This window comes from Trachymyrmex cornetzi, unplaced genomic scaffold, assembly GCF_001594075.2.
Source record: "Trachymyrmex cornetzi isolate Tcor2-1 unplaced genomic scaffold, Tcor1.1 scaffold104, whole genome shotgun sequence".
In the NCBI taxonomy this organism is placed as follows: Eukaryota; Metazoa; Arthropoda; class Insecta; order Hymenoptera; family Formicidae; genus Trachymyrmex; species Trachymyrmex cornetzi.
In genome coordinates this window covers 293453-306242 of record NW_017295587.1, presented here as the reverse complement: position 1 = coordinate 306242, position 12790 = coordinate 293453, and the positions used below count along the sequence as shown (strand labels likewise).

At 33.3% G+C, this 12790-nt stretch overlaps 1 protein-coding gene across 6 annotated transcripts in view; it reads right to left on the bottom strand.

Annotated features, from left to right (window-relative positions):
- The window catches only part of nrm (neuromusculin), a 178989-nt gene that overhangs the window by 10780 nt on the left and 155419 nt on the right, over positions 1-12790 (bottom strand). For 5 of the 6 annotated variants that reach the window (XM_018504426.1, XM_018504403.1, XM_018504435.1 and 2 more), the window contains one exon: positions 2975-3096. In XM_018504426.1, coding sequence (XP_018359928.1) covers positions 2975-3096 — 122 coding nt within the window. Of the gene's footprint in view, positions 1-2974; positions 3097-3935; positions 4047-6741; positions 7173-12790 lie in introns of all 6 variants that reach the window. The other variant, XM_018504444.1, reaches the window with a different exon arrangement.

The window sequence follows — 12790 nt, the reverse complement described above, 5'->3', positions numbered from 1 at the left end:
TATACGATATCCGGTGGTCATGTGCTATCTGGATTGATTGGGAAACATAAATTATAGTTACTATTTTTATCGTATTATACTACTCTAATTAAAAAAATGACTAAATTTTTAATAGGTTTAGATAATTAAGTCCGGTATTTTTCCGCCAATCTATGAAAAATAACCGCGGTGCTGAATTAATTTTATCAAATTTAATAAGATAGATTGAAACAAATCTACTGCGACTTTTTGTATAGCAATCATCGAATATTCAGCAAAACACGGTAAAACTCATTATATTCTCGAATAAAGAATTCAAGTTGCGCTAATATTATTTTTTCATTAAATGCTGATAATGAACGTTAATCGGCACAGAACTGTACATATGAAAATAAAATCACGCGGTCATTATTCGTGTAGTTCTATAGTAAAACACAAATTATTGGAAACTCATTGCAACAATTGGTTCTTCTAGACGTTAGTGCACGAATAAGATAAAAAAGCATACAGTGAATTTATTTTTGCCAAAGATAGCAATACTCGTTACACTCGCACAGCACTGAATTACCTGTTCACCACGGTGCTTTTTTCCGCTATATTGATTGGGCTATGAGACTTCCTATAGCTAATAAAAGTATCCGGGAATTCGCAAAAAATGTATCGAGGCAACGCAAAGAATTAATAACATAGCCACTTACTTGCTAAGAATTAATATAATTTCGTTTACTTCTCATTGGCAAATTATCCCCGCAATTTTATCAAACTGTTAAATTATCGTTTTGCAATTATCTGTAAGACAATTGACAGAATGTTATTGCACAATTTACGGATATTGCACAAAATTACGTAACAAGCAGTAAATAAAGGCAGCCAGTGCGAAGTGCAAAATATTTGAGTAATTAATAAAAATTATGTAAAAGTTAGAAGAAAAAAATATAAACTGATTATTGCATTAACGTAATACATTTCATAAAAGCATGTATGTTCATTTTAATAAAAATATTTTGGTTTTGACTTGTAGTTATTTTGTTGCGTGCAGAGTATCATTATAAAGTTTCACATGAATAAAACGCTTTGATGATGTACCGAATGAATTAACATTTCACTCGACATGCATTTCAGCAACATCGGTTTTGTACGATTATTGCTAAAGCGGTGCGATTTCGAACCTCAAATTTGCAACTAGATTGACAAGTAACGATTGTATATTTATCATTGCGAAATAATAACGGTAAATTGTCAGTCGTCGTCATTATTTCTTCTCATCAATTTATTTCAATCTGAATATTATGATATAATTTTACGTACATAAGCATGTCTACAGAAATTGAAAATTTTTTAAATAAAATATAAACACATGAAATATAATTATACATATATTGTACAGAATTGTTTTCTTTGTTAGAATAAGATATCGATTTCGCATTATTATTATCACAGTAAATCCGTGTACAAAAAATTGATAACGTTCGTTCAGTCAGATTGACGTTACACGAGAGATATTATATACATATATGCATACATATATATATATATATGTATATATATTCTTTATAGAATATTCGATGATTCAAGAGAACGATAGATTTACGTGTTCAATTGGAATGCGACGCGTTGAGGTTGCTCGAGACGGTTAAAATTTGCATCACAAAAATTTATACGATGTAATCGAATACGTTTGTAAGAGGCTTACGTTAGATAATAATAGATTATGTGAGTATTTCAGTACAGCAAAATAAAACGCTTTCTCTCGTATTTTACATAATATTTTTTAAATATATGTATATATTTAAGACGGCTAGAAATTCGCGTCTATGTTTTAGCTATTAGATATCTCATTGTAATCGCTCCATGTGCATAATTTGCAGATGACTTGTCGCAAAGTCTATTATCTCGAAAGATTTCGTGACTCTTCTAATACGTAAGAGACTTAATTTCAATTCTAATTATCCAAATGCAAACAGAAAAGGAAGTCGGTTTTGAAATGGTGAAATTAATTATTTAAACGTCTGCTCGGTGAATCAATTAACCGCGATAATAGGAAGCAACGAAATGGGTGGGTGTGCTCTTAAAATGAGCGGAAAGGGGCGAGAAAGGGATGATGAATGCATTCGCGCGGTAATTCGATAAGACAGGTGAATATTATCAGCTCGAGAAACCAGTTATGGTTTCTTAATTGCGAAATGACGAGTCGGAAAGTCACTGAGAACTAATATTATATTATATTATATTCATTATAAGGGTTGAAAGGGTATTCGGTAGCTGAGTTCGGTAGCTCTTACAAAGTGAAGCACTAACAATACGAAGGAACCGTATACGGAGTAACGAGGCACTAAGTGCTGAGGGTCTTCGAAGGGGTTGTACGGTCGAAAGGTTGTACTAATATCTACCCCCTTGGATGCCTTCCATCGCATTTTACTTGCTATCGCCTCTTGAACGTATTTGATCAGAAAGGGATACCGTTAATCGACGAACTGTTCGCGAAACTTGATTGACTAACTGGTGGAAATGCATCGAGAGAATATCGGTCCTTTTAGGTCGATCTTGTTCAATATGATTCTCTTGAATTGTATTGTTCCTTCAAGCCGAAAATCAAAGAACAATAGTATCACTGAATATTGAAGATGTCCACACAAGTAGCACACAGCGCTTACTAAGCGTTATCAAAGCTAAAAAAGCGCATATAATCGCTTTTTTAGCACTTTGTAAGCGCCGCTGCGCTACTTGAGTGGTATTCTTAATTTGAAATATTTTTTTACGTTTTAATTTAAAGAATTATTATTATTATTCTCTCTCTCTCTCTCTCTCTCTCTCTCTCTCTCTCTCTCTCTTCCTTTAGTTTCAATATCTATATTCATTGATTTTTTTGCGACTGACACATTTGCCGTCATTATTTTTTCGACAATCACGATAATATGCGAGTTGCAAATCGAGTTTAGCTCATGCGATATGAAACAATTTTTTGTTTTTTTTATCGAATGATCATTATACTAACCTTGTTAGGTGGCGCTTGGATCCCGTGGAAAGGTAAATTTTCGTAGAACGTCTTTGTCCCGGAGTCGGGAAGAACTTCCGACACGCTGTTCACATGATTGTTATTCGCGGCTTGATTGGGATCTGCAATTGCAAAAAGAGAATGTTAATAACATTGTATAAATTATCGTGAATTAAAATGTTGACGACAATGGTAAACCCGACGATCCATAGGAACTGTGTTTCACCAACACGTTTCGACTTAATCCAATAAAATAATGAAGTTTTATTAGTAAAAAAAGATAGAACACTGTAAAAGATAGAACACTGTAACGAGATAAAGCCCCATTGTAAACAAGATTGTAGTTTCGATTTGAATTTCAAAATATAAATATGAAATTAACAAAGTCTAAGCAATATATCATTTGTAATTTCTGTAGTCTCAGAATTCCGAATTTTTGAAATATGCGATTCATTCTTAGGATTTTTTATATATATATATATATATACGTATAATAATATGGAAAAGATCGAGAATAATATCGCGATGAACATACCGCAGACGGAACGCGCGGAATTATAGCTACGGTATATATCAAAAAATCGATAAGATCTGTGATTAATAGTTGTTGTGTGATAAATGAAATTTATGTGGTTGATTGCTGTGTATATTTTATGCGGAACTATGAATTCTTGCGTGCGGCATGTGTGTTACCACTTATAGCTAAATATTTCTCTATTGCGTACACTAACGACTGTGGCATTCGCACGTATGTTTTGTATGAGAGTTATCTCTGTTTTCTGTATATCCTTTTTTGCCCGATGATGAATATGTATTCGCGTGTACAGCCATAAAGTAACACATATTTTTTAGAAAAGAAATCTGCGAAAAAGGGGAAGGTTGGGAAGGGTTTTAAGTCAAAGCATACGAGCAAATAAAGTTGCAAGCATGCACGTTGAATAAAAATTCTCTTTATACGTACCCGCTCCAGGCTTTTTTCTCTTACGAGATATATTACCACGATTTGGCTCATAGGATGATTCCACGCCGTGCAACATTCGCTGCCGCGGCACAATTCTCTTGTAAGTCACAGCTAAGGAACACATAATTAACAACAAGCGATATCATAAACACATAAAGCCTCTCATGCGACAACTTAAGCAAACGTAAATGATCACGAATATTAATGAATACATTAAGAATGGAATGAATGTTCATATCAAATTTTAAAATAGTCAAGAAGCAATCACTGATAAAAAGGCTAAAATAAGATTTAAATTATACTGATGCTCTTGAAATTAATTTGATTCTACATTTCTCTTGTGATTTAAGATACAACATTTGGTACATATATAAAAATTGTAAATTATATATACACATCTAGGAAATGTAGAGACATTTGTTTTTATGACTTAATTTATGATTTCCCATTTTAGAACAATTTTGTATTAAATAAATAGTTAAATTAAAATTTTATGATTACATTATCAACAAAATGCAAAGAGACACGAGAAAGTCATATAAATAACTATTTTTAAAGCACATAAAAATGATAAATTATTTTAATGTTTGTATCCATATGGATATATGCTAAAATATTTTTCATATTTAGAAAGTAAATACATAGAAGCTTGAAAATGTCACTGAATATATTATTGACATTTTTGCGCTGGAAAGTACGTGAGCATACATTTGCATTAAATTGTTAAAAGTATAAGTGAGATTTAATGTGTTTTTGTCGGATTAATATCTTTAATCGAATTTAATATTTTTTTAACCTAATAGATTCAATTTTAACATGCATCATGTATTAAAATTTCTACTATTTTTATTTGATTTTATAACATTTTTCTCATTTTTTATTTGTAGAATATTTTTTAAGTAGTAACAGTAAAGCTTATGAATAAGCATCAAGGTATACTAAGGCTGAGCACGAAGTTCCTGTCGGCATCAGTGTGGAGAAGTTAAAGGGTTAATTACATGCTACATACGCAGCTGTATGCTTAATGAAGCTTCAAAGTTGCTGCGATATATGCAGAAACACGCACGTATTTTCCAGTAACACAGATATTTTCATTAACTGAAATATTAACATAACGTTATAACGTAAAAGCGCGTAAAAAGTTGTAAAGGAAAAGTCACAGACAATGGTAAAACAATAAGGTCTACTATTACCCATGTCGACAGTTGAAGAGAAAAAAACCTGTAGATAGGCTTTAAATTCTTACTTGTTGTGTATTCACATATACAGTCTTAATAAATCATTTACGAGATCATTTATTATTGTATATATACAGAAAGTAACGCGGAATGAAGTTCAACTAATGCGCAGTGAAATTAATACTCTAAAGTATTGGCGAGACATAATTAGATAAAATCATTCATACATATAATTATAAGTAAATTATAATAAATTCGGCAAATACAGGGAATTAGCGTTGTAATACGTGCGCAATCAATTTCAATATTATTGAATTGTATGTATCCTAATTTAATTATTGATTTGTAATATACATGTTTTGGCTAACTTTTTAGCCATCCTCAGTACGTACAGATAATTCCATGTGGAAACGTTGAGATGTATAAGATTAAGCTACAGTACTCACATGATTTTCCTTATTTTTAATATCCGCAATGTTTCCATGAAAGGTGGTCAATCTTCACTTCTTTGAGAAAACGCAACCAGTTGACTAGCTGGATGGTGCAACCATGATTAAGCGTCTCCATTAAACCCCTGCCGATACACGTCAATGATATAAATAATCAGTCAATTAGTAATTAAAAAAGCTTTGCAATAAATTATTGCTCGTGCAGAGTGAAGTCACTCAGCAACAACTTTCGGAAAAACCTTAATGTTTTATAGTTTAAATTAGACAAGACAGCAGTTTACTTCGACATTCTAATACGTCCATCCAGCTAGTCAACTGATAGTTTTCTCAAAGAAGTGAAGATTGACCACCTCTCATAGAAACATTGCGGATATTAAAAATAAGGAAAATCATGCGAGTACTGTAGCTTAATTTTATACATCTCAACGCTTACGTTTCCACATGGAATTATCTGTACGTACTGAAGATGGCTAAAAAGTTAGCCGAAACATGTATACTACAAATCAATGATTAAATTAGGATACATACAATTCAATAATATTGAAATTGATTGCGCATGTATTACAACGCTAATTCCCTATTTGCTGAATTTATATAATTTTTTTTATATCAAAGGATTTAGATTATCATTCGTTTATAATTATAAGATCTGTTTTCTGTGGCTGAACAAATATCAAATATATTATCTATCTCATTTTAAGTTCCAAAAGTGCATACCAGTGGTAAAAGTATCGATAAAATACTTGTAAAATTAATAATGCAGCCATTAGGTCTTGAAAGTATCATTATTTTGTATATGAAAAAATGGAACGATCATTATTAATAGTTTATTATGGATAATACTAATAGTGAACGCGGAATAGGTCAGAGGTATATTTGATTGAGTTTTGATATGGAAGAGCCATTTAACCCATTTGCATTCACAAATATTTGCATCTCTTAATATGAAGCCTTATATTTAGCTCACATTGCCATAAGCGTATTATATAATCATTATAATTAGAAATTACATTTAAATAGTCCATATTTAAAAAGCTTTAAAGTGTCAACTTGTAGAGTTTTGTGCACAGTCGACGGCTTTTAGGTAAGCAAGTAGCTGCAAATACAAACGGATTAACGTAGGATGACACCTGGTAAAGTCATGAGTAAATAGCTCAACTTCTTTCTTACTGCTCTTACCTGTCTTTTCTCTGGATATACCGGGTAGGGTGGCTTGCTCTTTGAGCTGTACGCCAAACATAGCTTTTATCTTGTTAGCTCGGGCAAGCATACCATCCTCGTTCAGACTGGTCATGCTGGTTGTCCTTTGCGCGGTTTGATCTTTCCTACCGCGGCGGAATACCGTCCGAGCTGGGTTACGGCCAATCGACGACAACGATGTTTCGTCGAGGAACCTCTGTCTAAGCGATTCGTCGTTATGTTTGCCCACTAGCTCGTTTTGCAGATTAGCCTCGTTCGCACGAACGCTCAGGCCGGATCGCAGGCTGTGAGTTCGATTGATGTGCACTAGTACACCCGGTTTCAAGGGCCATCTTGGTGCCGGTGTCGGCTGTGCCGGGCTTTGAACTGAGTGCGAGGATACCGTTGGACTGGGCGGTCCACCGTCTGGACTGTATAACGATTGAGGTCATATAAAGTAATCGAGTCGGACAGGTAAATGGGACGACGCAGTGAGTTCTCGGCGATAAAATTAGAGAATGGATGGATATCCATTATAGTCGACCTTATAATGATAAATGAGACATCTATTATAGCGTTGACCCCAGAAAGCTTCAAAGTAGGTGCAATGCGTAAAATTGGAATTCTCTCAGAAAGAGAGAATTCGTCCATATATTTAATTGACTATGATTTCACGAATGCAAATTATGCAGGTTATATTATAGTTATATCTTGTTATATCTTCTCGAAAAAAATTAAATTCATATTTTTGCGTTAAAAATTTCTCTTCAGTTGGAAGTTGAGTATTTACTTAAATAGCAACATGAAATAGTTTCGTTAAAGTATCTAAAAATTTAGCTACAGTGTGATTATTAGGATTATGTTGAAAAAGGAATGTTATTTTTTCTCCTCCATTTCAACGATCGTTTTTTTGAGTCGAGTATTTGAGACTCGTCAATTTCATTTCAAGTTGTACAAGCCAGTTTATAAATGTCAGTATAAACGCATTAAAAAACGCCACCAAAAAAAGGTTTCCAAAATAAAAAATTTCAAATATCCCAACTTAATCAGAAAAACAATTTAAACGGAGGAGGAAAAATATAATGGTTTACTTTCAACACAATTCTAATGGTCACAAATTTAAAAATATTTTTGTTGGACCATCAAAATAGTTATGTAGGAAGCTCAAGCTGGTTGTTAAAATGCCAAAATTTTTCGCAGTATTGCTCATTATTTGTTCGAGTTTTCTATATAATCATTTTAATGGTTCAATAAAATTATTTTTAGATCTGTATCTAATTAAATTTTTCGATATTTCAGTAAAACTGTTTTTCTTTCCGTGCATTGGGAAATCTTTGACAAACGACATCTGCAAAATTTATCATTAGAAAATCACTGTGTTGTCCCATTTATTTAAGGATCTCAATTACTCTACTTGACCCGAGAGTTGTCGAGTGAAGTTGTCTGCCGCACGAGCGGGAGAGACGAAAGATCAAATAAGCGAGAGTGGATAGAAAAACAAATCAGTTGCCAAGTGGTCAAGCGTATTACATTTGGCAAGATAATGAATAACGTTCTTTTAACAATTTTTGGAACAAATGTATCGTTTTATATTCTAAAGTATTGCCACAAAGTTTTGATAAATGAACGTATATTTTTTATTGTGCCAGAATAATCCATCCATGAAATAAAATTTGTCTCTAAGCGTCTTAGTAATGTTTTATTTTCAAGAAACAATACCACGTTCTTGCATTCAGTTATCATATATCCCGAATTACATTATCTAAATGGAGAACATTGCGTGGCATGTCGTGTCTCCGACGGGATCAGAAGACCTAAAGACGGAGATAAATCTTGCTGCTGGAGAAATCTCCGCCGTAGTTCTACAAGAGCGTTTGTCTTTCTTTTCCACTCACAAAATAAGAAAATTCTGACAAGACAGACACTTGATCGATATTGAATCCTTATGAATAAATTCATCCCTGTTAAAATAAGCTTTGGTGATTAAGCGAAAGTTTATTTACGTAAATCTGGAAAATAAAAGATGTGATTTTAATGGATTGTATCTTCTTGTGCACGCTTTAGATATTGCGTGTGTAATGAGCCCGGAATATAATTAGTATAATCAAGCTAGTCATATTAATTGTGCTGTAAGAAGCGTGGTATAACAATACGCTTTTAATCCGATTATAAATTCTCTCGAATAAATTAGGATGATCTTTGCGGTAAATCTCTGTGCTAAATTTCGTGAATGCCGTTAAAAAGTTGACTAGCATTAAACTGGAAAAATTGCAGAAATTTTATTAAAAATTATGCAACTATAAAAAGCATGAATATTTCTGCATTGAAAGAAAAGTTTTTGATATTTGTTACTATATAATTGTATGATAAAATAGTTATGACTAGGAGAACTTTATTTTTATAGTTGTTACTACTGTAATGTTAGTAAAAATAGTTTTAATTCTACTATATATATATCAAGAAGAATGTATGGTTGGTCCTCGAAAATGATATAATATTTTATAATCGTTTTTTATATCGCGGTATAGTTAACAACTATAAAAATGACGCTTTTATCCATAACAATAATCTAAAATAATAATTATTTTACTTTGCAAATTATAGTTACAAATACCAAAAACTTTTCTCTTAGAGTATATAGAATATTCCAAAAGATTATAATTAATTCTCATAATCTTTACGAAATGTAAAATTAGTAAAGAAAAACTGGTGCGATTTTTTAAATCGAATCCGGATTGCCATTGGAATTGCACACGTGAACTTTAGCACGCGAAATTTCGGAACGACGCAAAATAAAATTCTCAAGGGAATGGTAGAAAAATGTCGTCGAGAATACAGGTCGGAAAGCGTTGTCGAGTATCGCCGTCAAGCGCGCGTAAGGTATAAAAGATTGCATCGCGGGAAACTACGATTGCTCTGGCACGATTCGTCGTACATTTTCCATTCGGTATATTTCCCGCCAGTGACGTAGCCAAGGTTTACGAAGCCTTCCGGCAGATGAACTTAAAGAGAAGGCCCTTCACTGTTCATTTTACACAGTGCCGATCTCTATCACTATTCTTTCCTGTATCTTTTTAGTGCTTTTGTGTCTTTTATTTTTCTTGTCATTTTGTATTTTATTTCTTACTTATTTTTTCTTTTTTCCTTTTCTTTTTCTTTTCTTGCTCTCTTACTCTCCTTTACCTTCTTTTTCGTCTTTTTTATCTCTGCCTCTTTTTGTTTCTTTCCTCTTTTCATTTTGGAATCTTTGGCTACGCCATTGCTTTTCGCTCGCCATTTTGAAGCTTTTCTAGCATTTTACAGTTTTATTGCAGACCTCGTTTAAAGGTCGCAGCGCCGTGTTACATCGCTCGTAGGTCGAACTTCTCTCAATGGACGATAATTATCGATGTGCACGGCGTGTACGTGCCCGTATTTGAACTAATTTAATGACTCGTATCCACTAAATCAGACCGGCCTGGGAAATCTTTTAAGTCTGTCCGAAATAAAATAATTTGTCGAATGCGAATGGCATGCAGCAGTGACATATCTTCCGAGATTCGATGCACGTGTTTCAAATTCACTGATATGAGTGCGGTGGTAATCCATCAAAAGGGACTTATCGTGATGTCATATGTGAGCATATTTCTTGTTCGATTTATCACAGAGCAATGACAAATGAATGGCGGGGGAAGAAGTTATGATGTGATTGCGAAATTGTGCATTTCCAGAGATCGACCAATACTAAAGAGGGAAGGTATATGTATACATACGTTAAGCTATGAAATTGAGCTAATTCAGAAAATAGAACAATTATCGTTCGTTCGTTATGTGAAATAGAGTACACGTGCAGTAGTTTGATGTTCGCTCCGTTTACGCAGTCGTATAATTTAACATGTACAGGCTGAACTGTAACATATGATAATATCAATAGGCATTAGAAATTAAATGCCTATACCGGTCGAAATTTTATAGGTATACCATATTTGTAATCATTCAAACTGCGCGCGAATTGGTTTCCCGAACTTATAAACGCAATTAAACTATTGTAATAATATCACAAATTAAATTAAATTAACAAGCAATTTTTAATAATTTTATGTTCAATCAGGCATCATATTAGAAAGATGTTAATGTGCTGAAAAAACTGTAAATAAATTTAAAGGTCCAACTTCGACCGGTATAGGCATTTAATTTTTAGTTCGTATTGATTGCGTTTTCATATGTACGATCTAAAATAAAATTCTTATTATGATATTATCAATTTTATCTAATAAATAGATATTCAAAATATATCTTCATATACATATTTTCCAGTAAAAAGCAATAATTTGAAATACGAAGAAAATCGATCTTTTTTTTTCCAGAAGCCTGTTATTATTGTCAAAGTCCATTAAATAATTACGATCATTATTCCAACAATATTTTAATTATTTTCCAACAATTTTCATTGCGCATTTTTTTCAAGATTCAATATCGAACAATCGTTTACGCTAATAGTATCAAAGAAGATTTATCCCGTATAGCGTATACTACCTTATACTTGTGCAATTGCGATTTATTTACTGTGAACGGATTTCTCTCCTGTGTCCTTAAATGCCATGCAGGAATGAGTGCATCGTTCTATGTCCTGTTTAAAGCCAGGGAAACAATTTGTACAGTGCAGTACCTTTTGTTATTGCGAGTCACGCGACATTTCTCCGTCACGCGAAGAATAGATATGATTGTTGAATAATGTTGCATTCGGTACTTCAACAATAAAACATCACCAACGCATTGCAGCTAGTCGCGGTGGCAGAATAAACACGTATGTTTTGTTTTATTGAACAATTTTTCACGCGGCAACGTTATTTTTTTTAAATGAAGCTGGGACTTTTCGCCTGGGAGGCATAAGACCGGAAGGGACATACATGTTTATTGTGCACACTGCGTCCGGTCCGTTGTACATTTGTTAAAAACAACTCCTTGTAAACTTTCACAGAAATAAAACTTGTGTAGAACCGACATCGATAAGAGAAAGGGCTAAATTAAATGTAAACTCGGTGCTTGCATGATAAGGCGCGTCATCATATTACTGTATGTATTAAAAAGGTTATGCATGCGATGACAGATCTGCAATAGAATGAAAAAAAAGAGAGACAGAGAAATATGGCAAGAATGCGGATACATTCTTCCTAAAAATATGATAGTAAAGAGAATCTTGAGCGTTAGCGTTTAAAAATATTTTCCAAGAGCTTCTTTGTAGTAACGTAACTTGTAATGTTGCAAGATTGCAGCACAATTTTCCAAACAATAAAAATATATTTTTAGAATACTGTAGTCTATAGATGAATAGAAAAAAATTAATTAATTTTAATCTTTGTATATAGCGCTGCGAAAGAAATTTTTTACACAATCGGATTTTAATTATATCACACATTTTGTCTGCAATGATTATAAATTGCACTTGTATCACTCATTAGTTTTGTTAATTAACGTGATTTGATGTTGTTTTAAAATTGTCGAAACATCTAGCTAATGACATTCAAGATCAACAGAAAACTCGTTGGAAATGCTTAGTCTAATCCATGCAACCCTTCACCTACCTCGCTACACCGAAGATTTCCCTGGCAACGTTGCATGGTCATTACACAAGCCGTATTAACAATTACAAGCTCTCTTTGCTGAATTATGCAGGAAGTTACAACCGTTACTGCGGCACGTGAAAGAGCGTCGTGTAGAACATCCCGTTCGTTCTCGTGAACAACTAACTACCTACCTTGCTCGTACCAAGTTGACACTACACTATTGTAAGCCGGAAGTAGTCGTTAAATTATGCAATAGGATATGTATTCAGGTGTGTAGAGGATCACTTCCAGCGAGATTTCAGATCGGAGACAAACTTGCATGCTATCGTGTACACGAGCACGAATGGGACCAACTATAGCTATCTTTTGTGCATTCATCGATCACTGTAGCAATTTAGTGCGAAATGTTAATCTTATTAGTGGATGCGAGAAATTGGTATAAGACACAATGGGATAATACCATAATAATCAGAATAAATCCGACGAATAAAATGACAAACTAA